Source organism: Felis catus, chromosome A2, assembly GCF_018350175.1.
Source record: "Felis catus isolate Fca126 chromosome A2, F.catus_Fca126_mat1.0, whole genome shotgun sequence".
Classification (NCBI taxonomy): Eukaryota; Metazoa; Chordata; class Mammalia; order Carnivora; family Felidae; genus Felis; species Felis catus.
The window spans coordinates 168,961,689-168,987,317 of record NC_058369.1 but is presented as its reverse complement, the minus strand read 5'-3'; the positions used below and the strand labels follow the sequence as shown (position 1 = coordinate 168,987,317).

Below are 25,629 nucleotides of genomic sequence, written 5' to 3'. Positions count from 1 at the left end.
CACTATTCGCAGTAGCTAAAATGTGGAAGCAACCCAGATGTTCGTTGATGAGTGAATAGATAAGGAAAATGTGGTCTGTACATGCAATGGAATATTATTCAGCTTAAAAAAAAAAAAGGAAATCCTTCACGCTGAGCACCAGGTGGTTAAAATAAAAACTTAAAACAAAGATCAACAGGTGACTTTAGTATATAGCTAATTATCTAATACCATCTAAAGCCAAAAATAAAAAAACTTACAAGGAAATTCTGACACATGCTACAACGTGGATGAACCATCAGGACATTATGCCATGTGAAATAAACCTGTCACAAAAAGACAAATACTGTAGGATTCCGCTTACATGAGGTACTTAGTGTGATTACATTCATAGAGACAGGAAGTAGAAGGGCGTGTACCAGGGTGTGGGCGAGGGGAAGACGGTAGGTTGTTTAATGGGACAGAGTTTGGGTTTGTCAAGATGAAGAGAGTCCTGGAGATGGTGGTGGTGATGGTTGCACAAGATGAAGGTGTTTAACGTCTCTGAACTGCACTTGAAAATGGTTAAGATGGGACATTTTACGTTCTATGTCTTTTCCTACGATAAAAAATGGGAAAACCGTTAATTGAGGGCAGGCACCACACCTGGCAGATAAAGGTGGTTTTCTTTAGTTCTTGTCCTCATTCTTCGTGAATGTGCTCATGGCTTCCTGTGTCCCTGTGAGGCCTGGTAACACACTGTGCAAGGGGCAGCTGCTGAAGCGTGTCGACTGACAGACAACGCTTTACACTTTTGTTTTTTTTGATCCTTGACTGAGGATCCTTTTATAATGTCGTCGTTGAGTTTTTAAAGTGTATGAATGTAATAAATGTAGAGTGTTGGTAACAATTACCTTTACTTTAGAAAGGAGCATTGACTGCCTCTAATGATCTGATGGAAAACCTACATCTTTAAAATACAGACACTACTGCAAACCCTGTTGTCATCTGTAGAATAAAAGAGGAAGGCCCGCTGGGTCTTCAGCTCAGCTGTGCCCTGGGACGGTCCGCTAGGCTGATAATGAGCTTCATGAGGATGGAAACTTTGAGAACAAAGTTCTCTTGTTCCAGCACTGAGGAGCGTTTCGTACGCATTTATTAAACATTTGAAGGAATCAGTTAATGGATGCCGTTGTGAAGATGTAGTCTGGCTTTCATGGTTTTAGCAGCCATGACAACAGATGCAGATTATGCTGCTCAGATATTTATGTTTCTTAAAAAAATCTGCATTCCACTTTTTTGTGTGTTCCAGACTGAGACCTTGATTAGATTATTGGCAGTAGAGATGGGGAAGGAGTAAATTGACAGATACTAGGAAATGAAGTGATTGTATCTTAGGGTGAAGAAGAGGAAAGTTTCAAGATTTTTTTTTTAATGTTTATTTATTTTTGAGAGAGAGAGCTCCAGCATGGGAGGGGCAGAAAGAGAGGGGGACACAGAGAATCCAAAGCAGTTTCAGGCTCTGAGCTGTCAGCACAGAACCCGACTGGAGGCTCGAACTCACGGAGCATGAGCTCATGCCCTGAGCCGAAGTCAGCTTCACCAGCTGATCTACCCAGGCGTCCCTCAGGATGGTTTTTTAACAGGTGATTGGACCAGCCAGATCCAGAATCCTGTTCAGTGAGAAGAATCTATTGGTGCTGGTTTTAACACCAGGACATAAATGTTAGAAGAATTCATCCCAGATGTTTTTCATTAGTATTTTACTTGTGTTCTTAGGCACCGTCCTTCCAGCATTTCTCAAACTTCCTGCAGATGTTCTCAGGCAAGAGCAGGAGCGTGACGTGCTACTTTGGGAGTTGAGGGTGGGAGTCAGGTCATAGCGACCCCACAGGAAACCTGCTCCTATTAGGAATAGATGCAAGCCTGACATTCAGCGCTATGCTCTATTAATGCTGTTGTTTTGGTGGTTTTGTTTTGTATTAATGTTTGCCATGACTTGATCATTGAATGCCCCCCACATGGATGCATCATTTCTAACCCTTGATGTCACAGAGCCCTGGAGCACTGCTGTTAGTTTTCTCACAACTGGAGAGAGCATGGGTGCAAAATTTACTTCTGGTGAAATATAAACTTTTAAATATCTTAAACAAAAACAGTTGTTTACAAAACGAGTGAAAACTACATTCCATCAAGAAACTGATCCAGAAATTGCACTTTGAGAAGTGACGTGTGTAATCAGTGTGGCAGGTGTCAAGTCTGCTAGCAGGGACATGTGCAGTTCCAGGCATTAAAGTCTCAGATATGGGTCTCAGGTTTGCCTACAGGCTGGTTTTGGTTGCTTTGCTCTCATTTTACTCAGATTGTAGACCTTGCAGATCTGTGGTGATTAAGAGATAGTAATACAGAACTTTTTCTTTACTAGTTTTGTAGGAAACTGTGAGATTGATTTGGAGATCAAGCGATATTTTTGTAGAGCTGGTGTGCAAAGTATACAGGTAAGGTTTTTAAAGTTTCATAGTCTTCCAAAATTCCCTATGCTGTATTCAAAAATAAAATTGTGAAGTTTTTATTAACTGAGAATTTCTTTGAAGTTTAAGTTTTTTATTTGTAGGTTATTCTTGAGAGAAACCTGAAGTCAAATGCTCAGAAGTCACTAAGATGATCATGTGTCCTCCTTCTTGAGTCAGTAAATGGCCTGTGGAATTGTCTTCTGTGACATGTTTTGGTTTCCCATTTGAATTTAGATTCATGGTACAATGCGGGTGATCCTGGAACCGTTGATTGGAGACATGCCCTTAGTGGGAGCCTTGTCTATCTTCTTCCTTAGGAAACCAGTAAGTCGATGCTGATTTCATTTTTCCTATTCATTGGCAAGACTCTGTAAAGCAGAGAAATAGTCTGTCCTTCACTCTCTTTTCCCTTTTCTGACATATGAATTCTGTGTTCATACCTCTTTAAAATGCTCTTAATGGAGGTCTTCATCTCTTAATAGACAGCTTTTTTCCTGATTATAAAATAGTGTTTGTTACAGAAAATTCGAAAATAGACTTTTTATGTAGTATTTATTTATTTATTTATTTATTTATTTATTTATTTATTTATTTTTTAAGGTTTGTTTAGTTTTGGGAGGTGGGGACCGAGGACCCAAAGCAGGCTCTGCACTGAGCCTGGAGCCTGGTTGGGATTTTCTCTCTCCCCCTCTGCCCTTCCCTGCTCGCGTTCTTTCTCTCTCTCAAGATAAATAAATTAATTTAAAAAAAGACTCCCTCTTCCCCTCCCTTTGACTTCTAAGGCTCCTCCCCCTCACCTGGGTGGTCCTTACCTATAAGGCTCCTCCTTATCTGGGTTCCTGCAGCCTCTGACTGGCTTCCTGTCTTGGCCCTGTCTTCCATAGACTTCACCACTGGGGTATCTTCCCAGGGTGCAGGCTGACCCACTAGGGAGCATCTCTCCCTCACAGTCCTCATGGCAGAGGTGGGGTCTCTCTCCAGCCTCCTTTGCTGGCACTGCCCCTGGTGAGCATCCCAGTTTCCAGCCTCAGGGCAGAATCATAATCCAAATAGTACCAACCCCAGTATCTCTCACTGCCTCCTGTTGTCTTTTCCTTCTCCCAGAACACTGTCTTCATCTCTGTGTGTCCTTTCCAGAGACAAAGGTGGTCAGCTTTCCCTGTGTTCCTTTGATGCCGGACTGCCCTGTGAATTCTGGCACACTTCTTGTTAACTCTTTCAAAGCCACAGCCCCATCTGTCTCCATACAGTTCAGGAAATGTCTGATGGGTGCATTGATCTGTTTCTCAAATATCTTTCCATGATATGCCACTTTTGTTACCTTTGTGAGTCCTTTCTGGAGGTACCATTAACATCATGTATAGTTTACAACGGAAACGTTAATTTTTATAATTTGATTTAAATAACTTAATGCAAATTATTGTTGTTGGGTTTTTAAAATATGGGTTTATTTAGACTAGACTACAAGTGGTATTTTTTCTGTATGTAAAAACACAAGAGAAGTGTCTTTACTTTAAGTTGCTGCTAAAATTGCTGTTCTGATTTGCTTTTTATCGCTTAAATAATGGGCTTATTTTTAATGTATTTTAACTACACAAAACGCAGTGAAATTAAAAAGGCATTAAGGAATCTCTTAAAATTCAGTTTCTTAAAATTTTAAGAAATGAAGAGCTCTATAAAAGATTTACAATTCATGGGGCTTTTTCTACATACCAGTTATTTAAAAGCCTTTATGTGTAAGAAACGTTCTTCATTAATGAATATAAAAAAAACTAATCTTTAGCAGATGGCAAAGTATTTTTAATTTACAGGAAATTTTTAACAATTAAAAGAAAGACCTTTTTTCAGTTCAGAAAACAATGAAATCCAAATCTTCAAATCTCCCTCAAAACTTAGCAATACTCTTCCTTAGGTTGGATCTTTCATAGGGTTATTAACTTTAAAAATAACGTTGTAATATAACTTCCAAACAAAATCTTAGTGTCAGAAATGGAGGAGTCTGTGAAAAGTTCAGAATCATTCATTTCCTTATATGGCAAGTAAAGTCTCCAAACATATGCTTTGGAGAGAAGGGATTTTTTTTTTTCAGTTATTTTCAACTGGAAAATATGAGTACAGAACTCACTGCTAGCTGCCAAGTAACTCCTTGTCACCCCAAGGAAAAATACAGCTAGAAAGATTGGGGGGGATTGGCTAAGCAGATGATATAAAAGTATAATGCCAGAGACTCTTATGAAACCTTTGCACATTTTTGTTCTTGTTGATTTGTTTCGTTTTGTTGGTGTGCTACTTGCTTAAAAAAAAGAACTAAAAGTTTCTAAAGTGACCAACTATTTTGGAGCACAGTGAAGGCGGTGTGGTTAAGTGACAGACTTGGGTGTCCTCCGGCCTGGTCTTCCACACCTGGTCTTCCTCTTCTGACCGTGTGCTTTGCATGGTTTGTTTCACCTCTGTAGGCCCAGGTTTCCCCATCTGAAATGTGGAGATGAAACGTCAGTGGGTGTGTCCCCATCTGTAACATGGGAACTACTGCCTCACAAGATTAAATGCCAGTAGGTGCCTGGTGCATAGGAAGTCCTCAGATTTTTACAAAATCAAATATTTTCCTACATACAGGTTTAGCATTCGGGTGGGTCTTAACAGCGGAAGTCAAGGTTTGGTAAACACAATAACTTAAGTGAAGGTTCTGGTAAGGGCTGGAACAAGCCAGTGTCTCCCCCTGACACGTGTCCTGGGAGCTGGCCACTCACACTAACACAACTGTTGTTGTAATTTCCTCAGGCACACGCGCATAGGGTCCCTTTGGTATCCTCAGTTCTTTCTTTCCCTGGGGTACAGATTAGCCTAGAGTAAATCTAGGAGATGATCTGGGGGGTGCTGAGAATGCGTGTATCCTAAGAGGGTCCTCCCAGCTAGCAGACAGCATACATACTTCCTGAGTCTTTGAACCACAGATTGTATTTCTCCATCTGTAAAAATGGAAATAACATCTTCCTTTTACAGTGATTGTGAGAAGAACTTGAGTCCTGTTAGCTACAACTCCAGCAACTGAGATCCCTTAATCAAAGGAGGGGAAAAAAGGAAAGCCTTCATTTAAGTGAAATTAGTGTGTATTTGTCTCTCTTAAAACCTACTGGAATGCAGAGCTTGAAAGCCTTTGTGACTCTCATCCATGCCTGTTAGGCCTTTGCTCCATGCTCTCTCCCCTCTGAGACCACCTTCCTCGGGTCCTCCCGTCCACAGGCCAGAAACAAGGCTGCCAGTATACTCAAGAGGCAGTGCTCCCCTTCCTGGCTCCCCTTCCCTGTTCCATCTGGGTCAGATACAGACCCCTGGCCCAGCTGGGAGGAGGAACGTTGCAGTGTATGAATCAGGCTCCTGGAAGCCAATTCCTGCAGCCCTGTGTGGAAAGGAAGGGCTGGCCAGACATGCCCACTAGAGTCCACCGGACAGGAGAGGGTCCCAGACTTAGAGCACACATCAAGTCACTTGGGAGCTTTGAGGGTATTTGTCCTGGCGGGTGTTCTCCGAGTGTCTTCTTGGATCTCTGCTTCGATACCTTTCGTTGTTTTGGATAGTCTAGCCCTACCCCCAGTAGTTGGGATGAGGGAGCTCCCCATTGCCCTCATCTGTCCTGAGTCTTGGGGCTGGCCCTCTTTCAAGTGATCTCGCCTTCTCATGCGTGTCTTTGCTGGATCTTATGCAGGAGTGAGTGCTCACACCTAACCTCCAGCAGTACAGGGTCTAATGGTCAGGGCCTGGGATGGTGTCCTGTGCTCCTCAAGACACAGCGTGTGTTTTCTTCTCGCCCCCCAGCTGCAGTGAGCCTTCAGCTGTGTGTCCCTCCTCCCAGTGGCTTCTCTTCCTTACAGTGGAAGGTGGCGTTTGTGTCTCCTGAAGCAGCTGCTTCCTCCCTGGCCTCACCCCTGCAAGAGACGCTTTCCCCAGTCTCTGCAGCACACAGGCACTGCTCTGCCCACAGTGGGCTGCAGATGCCCCGTGTCTGGATTTACTCTGGCTCACCTGAACTGGCCTTTAACAGTCAGGATCTAGCTGGAACCTCTCAGTTGCCCTGTGGTACCTCAGCCACTCTCGGAGTCTCCCAAAAGGAAGGGCTGGTGGCCCTGTCACCTCCGCTGTCTGGCACATTCAACAGTGATGCTCTTTGCAGTTTTCAACATCCTGGAAAGAGCATCACCTCGGGGAATCTGGAAGTCCCAGGAGTAACAAAATAAGGAGAACATTCTTGACTTGACCATCAGTGAAAACTGACTAACTGAAAAACTCTGGAGAGGGGCGGGAGGCACCAGTCTGTATTTTATCAGGCTTCCCAGATGATTCGTGGTCTGTACTGTACAACTTAGTGCACCTAGAACACTGGCAATAGTAAGTGTGAAATCAGTTGACTGTATGTTTTACTGCATCCATCAGGCCATGCATTTCTGGAAAAGCAGAGAGGAGAAAGGCATGTCTGTGGTTTTCATGACATAAGCAGATTGGTTTGTGTCATTCCAGTGGAACTGGAACCACGTTACTGATCCCGTTTCTCCCAGAAGAGTGACAGCAGCCCAAGAGAGTGATTGGGAAATCTGTCCCACTGGCTCTTGAATTTCTCCCAGAGGGCTTAGTCGTCCCAGGGCAGGGGCTGGACGGGGCGGGGTGGGGGCCACGACCTGGGTCCCGGCCCTCTCGTGGCTGCCTTCTCAGCCCTCACACTCACACGTGCGTTCACGCTCACACTTGTTCTCACACACACGTTCTCACACATGCTCATTCTGACACACGCTCACATTCTCACACGTGCCTTCACACTCACACTTGTTCACATGTACACGTTCTCACACTCTCGTTCTCTCACATGCTCGTTACCTTGCACTCGTTCTCACATACATGCACACTCGTTCTCATGTACACTTCTCCCCACATGCTCATTCTTACACATGGTCTCAAACGTGTGTTCACACCCGTTCTCATGTATGTTCATTCTCACATGTGTTTGTTCTCACATTCTCACATTCGCATTCACACTTACACTTGGTCTCATGTACACTCATTTTCACACTCATTCTCATGCTCATTCTTACATGTTCTCAAACATGCTTACTCTTTCTCACACTTGTTCTTATACACACATTCTCACACATGCATTCACACTCACTTGTTCTTGTGTACATTCATTCTCACACGTGCTCGTTCTCATGCTTGTTCTTACACACGCATTCTCATGTGTTCACACTCTCACATGAGAGAGTTCTCTCACATATGTACATTCATTCTCATGCACTTGTTCTCTCACACTCATTCTTACACATACACATATTCTCATATGCTGTCATGTTCGCACATACACTTGTTTTCACACAGACGTTGATTCTCTTACACACTCTCTGGTACACTCATTTAAAAAAAATTCTTTTTAATTTTTTTTTTTTTTTTTTTTTTTAGAGAGACAGAGTGCAAGCAGAGGAGGGGCAGAGAGAGAGAGACACACACACAATCTGAAACAGGCTTCAGGCTCTGAGCTGTCAGCACAGATCCCAACGCAGGGCTCGAACTCACCGCGAGATCATGACCTGAGCTGAAGTCAGACGCTTAACTGACTGAGCCGCCCAGGCGCCCCTCTGATAACACTCATTTTTACACATCACTCACAAGTCACGTGCTCATTTTCTCACACACAAGTTCTCCCTCCCCTCTCTTAAGCCTTCCTCCTCTGTGGCTCTGGGCTCTTCCTGTCCCTATCTCCCCTGTGTTCAAGGATATGACAGCCCGTCCTTCAGGCCCTTGAAAGGGCCCCTTTCCTGGGGGCTTGTCTCTTGCATTCACATCCCTTCTCAAACCCAGCTGAATCCTGCCCTTCGTGAATCTTGTTCCTGCCTCCCTGGTGTTTTGTTTCTCTGAGCTTGAGTAACATTTAAATGCATCTCATGGTTTTTTGGGTTTTTTTTTAACGTTTTATTTATTTTTGAGACAGGGAGAGACAGAGCATGAACAGGGGAGGGTCAGAGAGAGGACGACACAGAATCTGAATCAGGCTCCAGGCTCTGAGCTGGCAGCACAGAGCCTGATGCGGGGCTCGAACTCACGGACCGCAAGATCATGACCTGAGCCGAAGTCGGCCGCTTAACCAACTAAGCCCCCAGGCGCCCCCATCTCATCGTTTTGACAGGGGTCATGAGAGTAAGCCATCTGTCACCTGATGTTTTATAATCTCTAGTTTTTTGTTTTTTTTTTATTTTTTTTTTCAATGTTTATTTATTTTTGGGACAGAGAGAGACAGAGCATGAGCGGGGGAGGGGCAGAGAGAGAGAGGGAGACAGAAACCCAAGCAGGCTCCAAGCTGTCAACACAGGGCCCAGCGTGGGACTCGAACCCACAAACTGCGAGATCATGACCTGAACAGAAGTCTGATGTCAACTGACTGTGCCACCCAGGCGCCTCTATAATCTCTAGTTTTAATGTCGCTTCCAGGGGACCCATTAATCTTTGGATGTTTCCCAAGCTTTCTGATTGAACAACATGCCCCAGGCTCATTAGTCTGGAATCAGCTGTTTCTTCAGAATCCCTTGGAAAATGTGTTTAGAGGTCATGATCAGGGCGCTGGCCACTGCCCATTGCCCCACTGCCATTTGCTTCTGCACCTGTTCTTTCGGTGGGGGATGGGCACCCAGTATGAGGGGATGGGTGGGGGAGGCGCCAGCATGAGTTTATATTGGTAGTTGCAATAAATTTGTATTTCATTTCTCTTACTCTGAAAAATAGTTTTTCAGTACTTCTTAAATTTTTTTAAGTTTTGGTCTGTCCGAAACAAACTTTTGACTCTTCTGGTTCATACTTGTTTATAACTATCCACTTCTCAAAGGGATTTGAGAAGTTTTATTGCTGCAGCTATATGGGTAATTGAGATCATGCCATTTCTTATAGTATTTCTTCCACAAATATAAAGCACAAGTCAGTGTTTCTAATCAAACTTTTTTTTTTTAACCTGTCTATATCCACTAAACGGAATCTTTTTTTTTTTTTTAATTTTAATGCTTATTTATTTTTCAGACAGAGACAGAGCATGAATGGAGGAGGGTCAGAAAGAGAGGGAGACACAGAATCCAAAACAGGCTCCAGGCTCCGAGCGGTCAGCACAGAGCCTGACGCGAGGCTCGAACTCACGGACCGTGAGATCATGACCTGAGCCAGAGTCGGACACTTAACCAACTGAGCCACCTAGGCGCCCCCGGAATCTTTTTTTTTTTTAAATGTTTTTATTTTACTTTTGAGAGAGAGAAAGTATGAAAGGGAGAGGGGCAGAGAGAGAGAGGGGGTGACACAGAATCCAAAGCAGGCTCCAGGCTCTGAGCTGTCAGCACAGAGCCTGACGTGGGGCTCGAACCCACAAACTGTGAGATCATGACCTGAGCTGAAGTCAGAAGCTTAACTGAACTACCAGGCGCCCCTGAATGGAATCTTATCTTAGCCAACTATGTAAGAATTATTCTAAGTAAATACCCAAATACCCACTAGAAAAATGAGCAAAATAAGATACAAGTAATGAATGGGTAGAACGTGTTCCACTAATATCAGGAAAATGCAAATTGAAACAGTGATAAAGTACCATTTTTTTAACTACCAGGTGTACTGACTTTTACTGTCGGTTTTTGATGAGGGTAAAAAGAAAGAACATTTTATACATTTTGGGTGGGAATTTAAATCAGTACAGCATTTTTTTCTTTAGGGCAACTGGGTAGCATCTGTCAACAAAAAATGAACATATGGGGGCACCTGGCTGGCTCAGTCAGTGGGGTGTGCGACTCTTGATTTGGGGGATGTGAGTTCAAGCCCCACATTTGCTATGGAGATTATTTTTAAAAAATAAAAATCTTTGGGGCACCTGGGTGGCTCAGTTAAGCATCTGATTCTTAATTTCAGTTTAGGTCATGATCTCACGACTCGTGGGATTGAGCCCCACATCGGGCTCTGCGCTGACAACACAGATCCTGCTTGGGATTATCTCTCTCTCTCTGCCCTTACCCTGCTCGTGTTCCCTCTCTTTCTCAAAATAAACTTAAAATTTTTTTTAAATAAAGGAATTTAAAGTAAAATAAAATTTAAATTAAAAAAAAAATTTTTTTAACATTTATTTATTTTTGAGACAGAGACAGAGCATGAACGGGGGAGGGGCAGAGAGAGAGGGAGACATAGAATCGGAAGCAGGCTCCAGGCTCTGAGCCATCAGCCCAGAGCCTGACGCGGGGCTCGAACTCACGGACTGTGAGATCGTGACCTGAGCCGAAGTCGGACGCTCAACTGACTGAGCCACCCAGGCGCCCCAAAAATTAAAATTTTTTAAAAAATGAGTGTATATCTTTGACCAAAACTTTCACGTTTTACATGCTAGTCTACATATGCTATAAGAACACGTATGTAAGATTTTCACTGGATCATAACTTACAATAAAAAAGAAATTATAAATACTCTAAGTGCTCATCAATAGGAAAGTTATATAAATTATTATTCGATTTTACTGGAGGAAACTGATATTATCTAAAAGCAAAACAAAAAAAGAGATGGTTCTCCAGGTACCAATAAAGGACAGTGGCTTTGATTTTTCCCAAGCGAAAAGCAAGGTAAGGTATAGGACAGTATTACGTACTACCTCATTTTGTTTATAAAGACACCTGTATGATTTGATAATTGGAAATAATCTGGATACTTAATATTTTTGCCCTTTCTTTTTTAAAACAGCTGATAGAAATTAATTGGACAGGACTGACTAATCTTCTCGATATCCCTGGATTAAAGTAAGTATGATGTCATGACCTATGGTTAGCTTGTTTATGATATAATGTGCAGTTCTAGTGTCATGGGAATAACACAGAACGGGTAAGGCCTGTGTCCAAGGCAGACTCTGAGCCTTTTCACAAGCTCTCACATGTGACTCAGGTGAAGAGACTCAGATTCCTGAGACCTGCGTCTGAGGCATGGGGAGCAAGTGAGTGAAAGGGGAGTGGGTGAGAGTGTTAGACTGGGTCCCTCACCCTTCATTTTACTTTTTACTCATCATGAGGCATCTTTCCAGCTTTGGTGGGTTTTTTTTTTTTTTATTTTTTTACTTTTTTTTTTTTTAAGTAGGTTCCATGTCCAAAGTGGAGCTTGAACTCATGACCCTGAGATTAAGAGTCACATGCTCTACCAACTGAGCCAGCCAGGTGCCCCAAGTCCCCAAGTGTTGGTGTTTTAGAAAAGTAGCAGCCTTTTTTTTTCAGCGTTTTTTTTGTTTTTTTTTTTTTTGTTTTTTTTTTTTTTTTAATTTTTGGGACAGAGAGAGACAGAGCATGAACGGGGGAGGGGCAGAGAGAGAGGGAGACACAGAATCGGAAACAGGCTCCAGGCTCCGAGCCATCAGCCCAGAGCCTGACGCGGGGCTCGAACTCACGGACCGCGAGATCGTGACCTGGCTGAAGTCGGATGCTTAACCGACTGCGCCACCCAGGCGCCCCGAAAAGTAGCAGCCTTTTAATAACTTGTAAGTTAATTTTTAAATTTGGTTTTTATTATTTTCCCAGAAAAATAAAGGAAACTTCAAAAATGAGTATATATTATAAAACTAGCCTTCTGGGTTGTTTTCAGGCTGTGCTGCTGCCTTCCGTTCCTCCAGCATCCCTTCCCGGAAGGCAGGTGTAGGCACTGGCCTGGGAACATGTAGTATCACCCAGGAGTCTGGGTGTGAGAGCTGAGAAACCTGGAGTTTCTGCCTTGTGTCCCTGGGAGTCCTTCGTTATTCTGTAGCAGTCTCACATTTAAAACATGAGGGAATTTGGGGCACCTGGGTGGCTCAGTCGGTTAAGCATCCAACTTCAGCTCAGGTCATGATCTCACAGTTCATGGGTTCGAGCCCCACATCTGGCTCTGCGCTGACAGCTCAGAGCCTGGAACCCACTTCAGATTCTGTGTCTCCTTCACTCTCTGCCCCTCCCCCACTCATGCTCTGTCTCTCTCTCTCTCTCTCTGAAATAAACATTCAAAAAATTTTTTATAAACATGAGGGAATTTGCCTAAAACAAGCTTATGAAACTGTGATGGGCACATTCCTGCTGTGAGGGAAATGAAGGCTTCCTCATTGGGTCACAGCCATCTGTCTTATCTAATGGAAGGCAACTGTTTGTGGCAAACCTGTTAGTTGTTGCCAAGCAGAAGGTTCTAGAATCCTGCCTTTGCTATTTACTTTTGTATTTTAGGGTTGCACTATATCACTTATTGGTTACAGTTACATATGTTCCTGGTAGATAACGTTTTAATGTTTTTTTTTTTTCTAAAATAACTCAGAAATTAAAATTTTTTTTCTATTCCTGTGTGTTTGTTTATGCCCCTAAAATGGTAATTGGAAAGAACTTTATTTTGTTTCATTATCAGGGAAAAGTTAGGACTTTAATAAAGTGAGGCATAGTGGGGCACCTGGGTGGCTCAGTCGGTTGAGTCTGACATCGGCTCAGGTCATGATCTCGCGGCTTGTGAGTTCGAGCCCTGCGTCGGGCTCTATCCTGACAGCTCGGAACCTGGAGCTGCTTTGGATTCTGTGTCTCCCTCTCTCTCTGCCCCTCCCTTGCTTGTGCTCTGTCTCTGTCTCTCTGCTCTCTCTCAAAAATAAGTAAACATTAAAAAATAATAATAATAAAGTGAGTCCTAATAATAAAAATCTTTTTTAGGTACTGTGGTTTTATGGATCTAGAAAATTCTGTTACTTTAAAAGATCTTTGCAAAGAACAGACAACTTTAAGAGTTCTTGAAGTATTCATTAGGATTCTTGTTTGCAAGCAGCAAAGCCAACTCAAGTGGTCTTAAATAAAAAAGTAAATAAATTAGTAGGGGGCGCCTGGCTGGCTGTCAGAGAAACATGTGACTGTGGATCTCGGGGTTGTGAGTTGGAGCCCCACATTGGGTGTAGAGATTGCTTAAATAAATAAACCTTAAAAAATAAAGCAAATGAGTAAATAAATACTGTTTTTTAAGACAACTTGTTCGTGTATCCAACCAGTAAGTATTGAGTGCCTGCCATGAGCCAGCCACTGTTGTTAGTGCTGGAGTGTAGCTATGAACAGAACAGCCACACTCCTGTCGTGGAGCTCCACTTCCAGTGGCTCATTCCCAGCCCCTGTCGCTGGGCAGCCTGGAGCATTGTGTGGATGAAGTCAGGCAGGTTTTGGTGTCCAAATGATGCCCTAAGTGCTCTCTGTCCCAATCTTGACTCTGCTGTTCTCTGCATGGGTTTGTTATCAGGCAGGCTCTTGCTATGAAGTCGCAGCTCCTCTGTTCTTCATGCTTAGCAACTTCAGTCTAAAAAGAACCTTCTGCTGGTTCCAGCACGAGTTCCAGGGCTGATTTCTTTTTGTCCACCCATCCTTGGACAGATCCTGTGATTCTGATGACCAGGTCTTCTGCCTGCTCCCAAAGGAGGAAGAGAGGACCAGGGTGAGGGGCTGGGGGCAAGCAATGGAAGAACCTGCCCCAGACCTCTCATCCAGGCGGACAGATGCTAGGCAGCCAGCAAAACAACAGATCACTGTTGCCATTTAGTGTGGAAAATGTGTTCTCCTTTGTATATCATGGGAGGGCTGAAATAAACACAGCCTTGTCCAAAGCAGCTACCCTGTAAATAGCATCATATTAGTTGCCTTACAGGGTGAGCCAGAGGGCGTGTTTTGCCTTGGCAAGCCTGCAGCTGGGGGAAGTCAGTCCCAAATCATTTATTTAAAAGAGAGATACAGGCGCACCTGACTGGCTCAGTCAGTAGAGCATGATTCTTGATCTTGGGGTTGTGAGTTCAAGCCCCATGTTGGGTGTAGAGCCTACTAAAAAATAAGAGGTGCCTGGATGGCTCAGTTGGTTGAGCATCTGACTTCAGCTCAGGCCATGGTCTCATGGTTCGTGAGTTCAAGCCCTGTATCACGCTCTGTGCTAACAGCTCAGAGCCTGGAGCCTGCTTAGGGTTCTGTGTCTTCCTCTCTCTCTGCCCCTCCCCTGCTGGTGCGTGGTGTCTGTCTGTCTGTCTGTCTGTCTCTCTCTCTCAAAAATAAACATTAAAAAAAATACTTAATAAAAAATAAAAAGGGAGATCTATATCACACACATGTCTGTATACATTGAGATACATATATACATATACTCCATTTTATTTAATGATTTTTTTTTTTTTTGTCGGAGAGCATGCGTGGGGGAGAGGGGCAGAGGGAGAGTGAATCCTGCGTAGGCTGCACGCTCAGCATAGAGCCTGACATGGGTCCCGATCCCACAACCCTGGGATCATGACCAGAGCCAAAATCAAGAGTTGGACACTCAAAATGATTGAACCACCCAGGCACTCCTAATTAATGACTTTATATGTAGATAGGTTCTCTTTATATAGTAATAGCTTTAACTATTTTATGTATAGAATCTTATGCATGAGACACACAAAATACATACTTAGTATTTAGAGAAATACATTTATCATTAAAAATATATACTCATGTATATTAGAAGTATAGAGGGAAATACCATTCAGAAACAAAGCCATGGGACACGAGCGTCCAACTCTTGATTTTGGCTCAGGTCATATCCCAGAATCGTGGTATTGAGCCCCACATCGGACGCCGTGCTGGGCATGGAGCCTACTTAAGATTCTCTCTCTCCCTCCCTTTGCCCCTCTCTTCCTTTCACATGCTCTCTCTCAAAAAAAAAAAAAAAAAAAAACTATGGTATAAAAGGAATATATAAAAACATATTTTTAAGTAAAATTGTGTATTCATATATAATATATATAACATACATATTCTGTAAAATTTATATAATATACAACATTCTGTATTTGTATTTTGTATTTATATAATATTTTGGATTTTATGTTATAAAAGTAAATAGTAACTTTGAACCTAATATAATGAAATCTCGCCTTGAGCATTATAAAATGAACCTCTACATGCTGTATTCATTGATTATGAAAACGAAAGGTATCATAAGATAACAATGCTTCAATTGCTGCGCTTTAGCTTAAATTTTGACTATCCCCACATGTTCCAACGAAGAGCCCTACAGGGATCCTAAGGAATGAGAATTAGGATAGAAACAAAAGTGAGGTAAAGAGGCAGCAGTTCCAAAGGACAAAGAGGACTGGACACGATAGGAAGCCCTTCCAGTGTGACAAGGTCGTGACAGCAGCTGGGACAAGCAGAGGGGCAGCCGGGAGCAGCACCGCAGCTCGGGAAATTCTGGAGGAGCCTGGACATGTGCACAGGGGGATAGAAAGGAGAGCAGGGGTGAGGCACCAGGGTGGGCCTTCTGCTGCTTTCCTGGGTGCTGGGTCGGAGTCTGCACAGCTGGGCGGGTGGTGAGGCAGTCAGCCTGCCACCATAGCAGCTAGGGGATTCTTGAAAGCAAGTCGTCATCAAAGGGGTCTCTGCTTCAGCAGATTTTTTTTCAGCAGAAACAAAACCAGTATTTTGGAGGGGGTGGGGGATGCCTGGAGTAAGAAGTGCTCCGGCATCCGAGCCCCGAGGACCGCCTCACACCGCTGCGTAGCAAACACGTATCCGGTGTCTGCCGCCTGAAACCCTCTGAGTCTCTGTGGCGTGTTAACATCTGATTAGCTGACCTTTTCAGAGAGCTGTCGTCCACATTGTCTGTGGGGTTGTGGGTTTTCAGTCCTTTTTCCATCATGAATGGAAATGTTCTAAGTAAGGTAAGCCCTGTGCCTCGTCGTTGTATTTGGATGCCCAGCTTGCAGTGAACATTCGGTTTTTATTACTCACTGAACAACAGTGACTTCCACTCTGTCCCAGTGGTTATTTTTATATGTACGGTTACTTTACACATTTATGTTAATGTAACATTTGAAAAGTCCTGGCAAGAAGTAAAACTCTCTTAAAAACTTTTCAGTTCTGGTTAAAGGCGTTCTTCCATAGCAATGAAACTTCATTTACATGCGCTTTCAAAAATGTTGTCACATACATACTGCTTAATTCTCAAATTTATCCCAAAGAGTAGGCAAAAATATACCAAAAGTACATTTGTTTCTTTATCCTCCACAGCTTTATACATATTACTGAGTTCTCTGGGCAGTAGTTAATTCAAAATTATTACAGTGGTGAGTACCCAAATACAGTGTGAAGAGAATAAACTGTAAATTCTTCTACTTCACTGGGACCTATGGACATATAATGAGAGAGAAATTTAATGTTAGAAACATGGAATGAGTAGATGGATGTTTGTTATGGTATTCTCTGCACTTTTGTGGATGTTTGAGATATGCTAAAAAAAAAATTTAATGTATCTTAGTATTAGGTCAATGATAAAGTTGCATAGAATGTATGAAACATTTAGAATATTATGAAATGTAGCCAGAATATATTACCTTGTGTTTTCAGCTCTACTCAACTATATATCTCAACTATACATGCACACACACACACACACACGTGTGTGTGTGTGTGTGTGTGTGCGTGTTTGTGTACATACACATATACATCCCACATAATGGTCACCATAGCCATATCACAGCTACTGCCTTAAAATGCTTGTTTTAAATACTGTTTTGGAGAAATTCGACAACTCCAACCCTGTAAATGGGATATTAGATCATGTTTGTGCTTACCTTTGCTATTAAAGGCAAGACCTACTATTGATGTGCCTGATAGTTGGTTTGTTCTTTTTTATTGCCCTCCTAATAGTGGTCTGTCAGATACCATCATTCTGGATATAATATCAAACTATCTGGTGCTTCCCAATCGGATCACCGTTCCTCTTGTCAGTGAAGTTCAAATAGCACAGTTGCGGTTTCCTATACCAAAGGTAAGTATGCCTGTGCCCCTGTTAGCACTTAGGTGTAGATATGGGACGGCCTATCGCATATTTGGGTGTTGTAACTTGCTGTGGTTCTCTTAGCAGTGACCTTGCCACATGGATCTGGATGTGATAGTTTGGCCTGTCACAGTTCTTGAGGGATTGGCTAAGGTACATCACAGAAACTTCAGGGCAATTCTTAATCCTCAGCCGTGAACATCCAAGGTGCTTATAGGGATTTAATCCTGCAAATGCTATTCTGCAAGTCCTAAAGGACAGCTGTGACAACTTAGTTGTCATCTCAGAAAGCATATACTATTTGTAATAACAGAATCTAAGAGCTTAGTACACGATGGGAACTTTGTGTAATGACTGGTACACGTTTTCTCTCAGAGATGAGAATATGGTCATCTCGAGTCCTCGAATAAGTTAACGTGGCAGAAGCAGTGCTGCTGTTACCAACTGCCCTGGATGAAATGGGAAGGCAGGCCTGGGTCTCAGAGCACAGCCCTCGGGCTTAATAGCAGCTTTGGTCTTGGGGTGTATTACTTGGCATGTGTGGACCTCATTTCTTCATCTATAAATTGGGGATGGTGCCTAGCACAGAGTTAGGTCACAGATATTGGAGTCACCTTCATTTGAGTAGACTAAGCAGCCTCATCCCACAACTGAGAACTTGCCGGTCAAGGACCTAGAATTCCCTCTAATGGTCAGACACGTGCTTGGAGTGGATAGGCCCTCACGGGTTAGTGAGAACTGTTAATCTTAAAGATAAAACCCCCAGTTATTTTACCAGCAAAAATGGGTTTCTTCAGGAACGGCAGAGAATTGCCGTCTGGGACAATTAAGCTGTGGCAAAACCACAGGTGATTCTGCAGAACAGAGGAGAGGAGGCTCTTTCACAGAGGAAAGGGGGAGCCGGGAGGGGTGAACTGGGAGCCCGAAGTGTGGTGGCTGCTCGTGAGCTGAGCTGTCACCAGGGGAGGAGGAGACCTTCCTTCCTCCTGCCGGGCTGGCAAAATAGTATCACGTGGAAGGTGCATCTCTTCCCGTCGGGTCTGCAGTGGACAGTGGAGTGGTGGTGCCTGAGCCCTCCCAGTGCTGGCCTCCGGGTCTGCAGTGGACAGTGGAGTGGTGGTGCCTGAGCCCTCCCAGTGCTGGCCTCCCGACCCCATTCTAAAGGTTTCCTTTAATTAATTTTCACAGAGCTTTTCCTGCTTGGTCCTTACCCCCATCCATGTAGTCTGTCTGCACTCCTGTCTGTAATGAGTGTGATACTGATGCACACAGGACAGCAGATTTTTTTTTTTTAATGTTTACTTATTTTTGAGAGAGAGAGAGACCCAGAACATGAGCAGGGGAGGGGCAGAGAGAGAGGGAGACACAATCTGAAGCAGGCTCCAAGCTCCGAGCTGTCAGCACAGAGCCCGATGCGGGGCTCGAACCCATGAACTGTGAGATCGTGACCTGAACCAAAGTCAGACACTTGACTGAGCCGCCCAGGCTCCCCAGGTTGATTTTACTCAACAGAAGATGTGGAATTGGTCCTCTTTCAGTGGAGGTGTTGTGTTCAGTGTTCTTCCTGAAGTGGAAGGAGACAGCCTTTCCCTGATGTTTGTTACGTTTTTGTAGTTAAGCTGGATCTCTGTAACAGTGCACAAATCCTCAAACACCTATAAGCTTTCTTATATTTTTTAAAAGTACCAACACCCCAGCTAATTGGTGCCCGAACTAGTTATAACATGGGCATTCAGGTTTAATGGAACACTACATATGAGAAATGTCATTTTTCTTTAATTTACGATTTTCATCTCTGAAAATGCAAGAATTCTTTTCCATGTAGAAATCCTCATGCTCCTTTGCGTCTTAGACTTTTTATTCTCTGAGCACGGTGAGTACTGAAGCCGCGCCCAAAGCCAGCCTTCCTTAACCTCGGGTTTAAAAGCCAGCACTACTTAAACATGTTGCCAAATTATCTAAACTTTAGACACATGAAAATGTAAACAGAAAATTCTCTAAGTTTTTAAAAGTGTATTTATCTGTAAAAATGCATGTCTTCCTAGCTGATGGGGTCAGGAATATTGCCCAGTGATTTTAAAAGCGTTTGTTTAAGGGGCGCCTGGGTGGCTCAGTCAGTTAAGCATCCGACTTTGGCTCAGGTCATGATCTCATGGTTCATGGGTTCAAACCCCATGTTGAGCTCTGTGCTGACAGCTCGAAGCCTGGAGCCTGCTTCGGATTCTGTGTCTCTCTCTCTCTCTCTGCCCCTCCCCTGCTCGTTCTCTCTGTCTCTCTCTCAAAAATAAACATTCAAAAAATTCTACAAAAAAAAAAAAAAAAGGTTGTTTAAAGAGAGGAGAATGCTGCTCCGTGTTAACTTTACCACCATTGTTTGCCTTGAAAGAAGTGTGAATGGATATTTTTTATTTTACCTATTAAACAACATTTTAGGAAAAGAAAACTGTGTTTAAAGTCTATGAGTAAATGTGTATTTCAAAGTTTCAGTTTCTTCTCTATAAACTACATTTAATGACATACAGCTGACCCTTGAACAGCATGGGTGTGGGCACCGACCCCTGTGCAGAAAGTCAGCATGATTTCTGACTCCCCCAGAACTGCACCAACAGCCTGCTGTTGACCAGATACCGTACTGATAACATGAGCATTTAACACGTATTTTATATGTTCTATGTATTTTATTCTGTTTTCTTATGATGAAGTAAGCTAGAGAAAAGAAAATGTTACTAAGAAAATTATAAGGAAAAGAAAATACATTCATAGCATTTTACTGTATTTAGTGAAAAAAATCCTGGGTGCCTCGTGGCTCAGTTGGTTAAGCATCTGATTTTGGCTGAGGTCATGATCTCACAGTCTGTGAGTTCCAGTCCCGCTTTGGGTGAGCTCGAGCCCCTCTTTTCTCTCTCTCCCTCTTCCCCTCCCTCCCTCCCTCTCTCTCTCCCTTTCTCTCTGCCCCTTGCTCACTTGCACCCTCTTTCTCTCTCAAAAAAAAAAAAATGCACGTTTGAGTGGATCTGCACAGTTCAAACCTATGTGGTTCCAAGGCCGACTGTATTTCATAGGATTGTTCTAAAACTGGAAGTAATCATTGCATATGAAGGGCTTAGTACCACGTCTGAGACATCCTCTGTTGGTTACCAATTACTGTAGCACCGAACCATAGGGCTGTGTTGGTGACCCGTAAGGCTCTGTGACTCGGGCTCCTCAGGCTCCTGGAGCACAGTGTCACCGTGGGGCCACCGACTCCCACCTCGTTCTCCCTGGTCTGGTCTCCTGACTGAAAATAGTACCACTCCAGTGCCGTCATCTGGTGCTGCTTTGGTTTTTCCTCAGCGCTGCCACCTGCGTGCTCCACGTTTACTTTCTGCTTTGCCGCACGACAGGAGGGTCTTTGTTTCGTTCCCTTCCGTCCTGTTTTTAGGACGGTGAGTGTGCACAGCGTTGTTCCCTGTCACGTGAACCAGTGAACAGTCCACGGGTTCTCCTTTTCTCTCAGGGTGTCCTAAGGATACATTTTATCGAAGCTCAGGACCTTCAGGGGAAAGATACTTACCTTAAGGGACTCGTCAAGGGAAAGTCAGACCCCTATGGGATTATTCGAGTCGGCAACCAGATCTTCCAAAGCAAAGTCATCAAAGAGAACCTCAGTCCGAAGTGGAACGAGGTATACGAGGTAAGATGTGCCCAGTGGTGTCGCCTGGCTTCTCCAAATTCTGAGTCCGCTCCTGTTAACACAGGAGTGTGGTTGGTGTAGAGGATAATTTAAATCCTTTTTGCTTTAATTTCCCATCTTTAAAAAGCATTGCCCCTTTCCGTCCCTTCCTCACAATATTGTTGTCATGCCAACACATAAACGACACATAAATTTTAAACCTTGATGACGTTAAACCATCGCAATACATAATTGGCAGAATATTTTTCATGGGAAAAATGCTTTATGTGGTTAACATATGTAAACATACAAATACGAGATTAGTTATGTATCATTTTGTAAATTCTCATTTAATACATCTGGACATCTCTACATGTTAGTAAATACAGATGGACCTGATTTGTGATTGCCATTCACTTCTTTACCCAAAAGAGATCTTGACTATTCATTCCAGCATTAGAACCGCTGTTGTAACAATGTCATAGGAATATATTTTTCTTCACTTGACCAAGTTTTCTCCAGAGAAGCTCGTCAAGGTGTCATTGCTGCGTCATGAAGTACAATTTGAGTAAAGGAGTGATACATTTTTGCGGAATTGTTCTTCGGAACGGTTGTGTGGCTTATACGTCACCAGCTTCCCATCCTTCCGGTCCAGGCTGTTGCCAGATGGCTTAATCTCTGAGTGGTGGTACGTGGGTCACTAGTAGTTATCCCAAGAACAGGACTTGAACACAGCCACTTCAGGGCTAGTAAGGTGTGCTAACCTGTTCTGTTTGTGGGTGCTGTCTTGTGACCTCCTTCGTGAGCAGTGGAATTTGACTCGGTGAGACTAATCCCAGGTAACTGGAAACACAGTAGACTATGTGGGCAGATGTTTCAAAATGATCTCCCACGGAGAAGCGTATGTGGTTTGACAATGAGAAAATGTAAGCGCTTAACCACTTAATAAGAGAAAACTAGTACGGTGCTCTTTACCATAATCCTCATATTCAGCAGGTGCCGACGTTAGTAAAAATGTAAGATAACTACCACTCATTATTTTTTCAGGCTTTAGTCTATGAACATCCCGGACAGGAATTAGAGATTGAGCTCTTTGATGAAGACCCGGACAAGGATGACTTCTTAGGAAGGTAAATCCTGAGGCGAGGAGAACACTCTTCCCAGTAGTCACATTTAAAACTACCGCAGCTTTGAAAAATAGGTGTGTGTGTATGTAACATGTATTGTTAAGTGGCTCTTAGATAAAACATTTGTTTTGCTTTAGACTTCTCGAGGTATGTTTTATTTCTCTCACATTTAAGTATAAGAAGGAAAATTCTAGATCTACGACCATCACAGCAACCACTAGCTGTGTGTAGCTATTTAAATTAATTGATTAAAACTAAACAAAATTTGAAATTCGCTTCAGTGGTTGTACTCGGCCCCATTTAAGTGCTCATAAGCCACATCAGAGCGTGGCCCCAAAGGCCAGTGCAGCTCTCCGGCTTTCACGCCGCACAGGCAGCTCCCCTCTAGGGTGTAGAAATGAGGTTTTAAACGTTTTCAGTTTGTCAAGTTTTTTAGGGAGCAGGGGGGATAGTAATTTACATTGTGCCTACACATTGGAAAAATAAATACTGATTTGTATACTTAAATTGAACAACCAGTACAGCTGAAGAAATGAGCTTTTAGAAAAATACATCTAAACCTAATCTTTATTATTTAGCTGAATTTCTTGTGGCCAACAAGATACAGGTATAGATGACATTGGACAGGCTTAGCCTCATCAAGAATGACCTGTGTATTCTGTGACTTCAGAATTCATTCCCAAGCTGGTTTAACAAGGGGCGACTGAAATATTGTAAGCAGGGCAGTAAACAGATCAATTTTGCATTTTAGTAGAGCCACCGTGTGGCTTAGAGTGGCGGGGACTGAAACTGGGGACTACGGTGATCGACCAGGAAAGAGCTGTGAGGGTCTGACCTGGGGTAGGGGCAGGAGGAGGGGTAGCTACGAGCGAAAATAGGAGCGGACTTCTCCCACCCTCGTCATCTCTGGCTTCCGGGGGGAGTGCCACGATTTTTCGTAGAGCAGGGTGTTTAGGGGAAGAAGGTGCTCTGGAAGATGACTGAGCCAGAGGCCTCTGTGGGGCTCCAGATACTTGATGGTCCAGAGCTGAGGAGTGAGGATGGGAAGGCTGTAGAGACGGACGGCAGCACCAAAGGAGAGCTTGTCGGACAGGAAGGCTGAATATTTCCACACATTTTTGGCGTTTTCATATTCTGTAAATAGCTACATTATAGGGAAGACCACATTTTTTACAACTGTCATCCTGGCTTGGCCAGACTGAGGGTCCTGACCTCCCAGGGACTCACCCCCCGCTTGTCCCTTACTTCCCTTCATACTTTTGAGATAAACCTGAGGAAGCTTCCGAACGAAGTCTGTCTGTTGATAAACTCTAGCATTTTGATGCATGTCCGTGTACTTTTTCGTAGACAAATGTTTAAGGTTATTTCAGTGTTAAGAAGTATGTTTCTATATTCTAAAGTTGTTGTGTTGTTATTTCCATAGTCTTATGATTGATCTTATTGAAGTTGAAAAGGAGCGCCTTTTAGATGAAGTAAGTTTTCTCTGAGTTCTTGTTCCATTTCACGGCCAGTGACAGACCTGCTGCCCGTCCCCACTGTGTTCCGAGAACCGAATGGTCACTTCACAAACACTGAGAACTTAGGCCTTTCAGTGTTAGCAAAGTGAAAAGAAAGAAGTTTGACAGCCCAGTCAGATGGTTGTATCGAGAGCCCAGCATATGTTAGAAATTCACAAGTACAAGCACGACACTCTGGGAGTCAGGGCAGAGGCCTGTGAGAAGCTTCCTACAAGTGGGCTTTCGAGGCGCTGGAGGTATAACAGCCAGGACTGTGCGGTCGAGGAGAAATTGTCACGTGAGCGCCGCCTACAAACGCAGTGGGAACTCACAAGCAGACGCTGCTTTCAAGCAGGACGTTGCCATCAGAATAAAAAGCGTTAAAAGCGAGGAAAATTTTGAGATGGCTTCTAAAAGATGGGTGTGATTGGGACAAGCAGGACATAAGGAAGCAAATAAATGTTGAGATCCACTGTTCCAAAGTAACACATTCTCCTTCCTGTGCACTTGTGGCAGCCCCTGAACGCCGAGTATTTGGGGACTAGCTTTGATTAATTGCTTTGTGATTTTTAAGCTGAAACAGCTGAATACTCTTTTATTGAGAAGTATATAGTGGTGAATAAAAGGAAATGTGAATTTCTTTGATATTGAAATTCAGTGTTTGGTATCCATGTCGTTTTATCTCTTGGCCCATAAATTCTATTCAGGTCCATGCATAGAAGCCCTATGGTGCTGGACAGGACTGGAGCACGTTGGAATCCTTGTGTGTCCATTAGGGATGAAAACAGTGTTTACTCCACCATGGTTTTGTTAGGGTTCAGTGAGGTAATGTTAGTGAAGCCTTCAGCACCCTCCCTGGCCAGGCTCCAGCGGCTGCTCTCTGGGGTCGTCAGCTCATTAGAGATCGGGCAGGACTCCGTCCTTCAGCAGTAATCAGAAACAGTCGGTGCCTCCCAGGGAGCGGCTCGTAACACTTGTGGAAACTGCTTGACTGGAAAGTCTGACTCAGGAGAGCTGTTGTGAACGTTCACATTCTCTCCTCAGTGGTTCACCCTGGACGAGGTCCCAAGAGGAAAGCTGCACTTGAAACTGGAGTGGCTCACGTTGATGCCAAATGCTTCAAACCTCGATAAGGTGCCGTGATGGAGTGTTTCCCCTGACAGCTGAGATTAGAATCTCTAGACTGCATGGCTACTTGGCTTACAAAAATTACGGCAGTGATTTTGATGATTGTGCTCTAAGTCACTACAGTTGCATCAGGGGTAAATTAAAGGTACCGGAATGTTTTAAAAGAAGGATTTATAGGTCCTTCCCACCTGCTTTACGAGACCTTCACGTTTCGTGCTTGATATACTTTGGGGGTTTGGCGAGCCACAGATCACCTGTGCTTTATTTAATTGATTTGTGTAGTTTTTTTTTTTTAATTTTTTTATGTTTCTGAGACAGACACAGAGCATGAGTGGGGGAGGGGCAGAGAGAGAGGGAGACACAGAATCGGAAACAGGCTTCAGGCTCTGAGCTGTCGGCACAGAGCCCGACGAGGGGCTCGAACTCACAAGCCGTGAGATCATGACCTGAGCCAAAGTCAGAGGCTCAACTGACTGCTCACCCAGTCGCCCCTGATTTGTGTAGATTGTCATTAAAATATATTTAGTGTTTTCATTCTCTCTGTGTTGCATATATTGGATGGTTTATTTCACCACCTTTCTTATTTTCTTGAGCATTACAGACATAATCAGGTAGAAGTACTCTAAAATCTTCTGGAAACACACCTGCTGAGGCTTTTTGTCCTTTCCTCGTAGGTGCTGACAGACATCAGGGCTGACAAAGACCAAGCCAATGATGGTCTTTCCTCTTCGTTGCTGATCTTGTATTTGGATTCAGCAAGGAACCTTCCGGTAGGTAATGCCATGGGAGCTCCCTTGGGTGCCCGTTTTCCGGCAGTAGATCTTGTGTTGAGCCACACCGTGTCACCAGTATTGCTCCCAGGAGAACAGCAGAGGGGAGGGGTCAGTGTGTATTTGCTTCATGAGTGTAATTTATGTTTCTGCATCTTACTG

At 43.6% G+C, this 25,629-nt stretch overlaps 1 protein-coding gene across 4 annotated transcripts in view; it reads left to right on the top strand.

Moving 5' to 3' along the window:
• Nucleotides 1-25,629, top strand: part of ESYT2 (extended synaptotagmin 2) — an 82,075-nt gene that overhangs the window by 33,612 nt on the left and 22,834 nt on the right. For all 4 annotated transcript variants that reach the window (XM_023250835.2, XM_023250834.2, XM_023250836.2 and 1 more), the window contains exons 5-13: nucleotides 2,384-2,456; nucleotides 2,706-2,795; nucleotides 11,208-11,263; nucleotides 17,165-17,285; nucleotides 20,791-20,967; nucleotides 21,994-22,076; nucleotides 23,497-23,545; nucleotides 24,614-24,703; nucleotides 25,372-25,467. In XM_023250835.2, coding sequence (XP_023106603.2) covers nucleotides 2,384-2,456; nucleotides 2,706-2,795; nucleotides 11,208-11,263; nucleotides 17,165-17,285; nucleotides 20,791-20,967; nucleotides 21,994-22,076; nucleotides 23,497-23,545; nucleotides 24,614-24,703; nucleotides 25,372-25,467 — 835 coding nt within the window. The remainder of the gene's footprint in view (nucleotides 1-2,383; nucleotides 2,457-2,705; nucleotides 2,796-11,207; nucleotides 11,264-17,164; nucleotides 17,286-20,790; nucleotides 20,968-21,993; nucleotides 22,077-23,496; nucleotides 23,546-24,613; nucleotides 24,704-25,371; nucleotides 25,468-25,629) is intronic.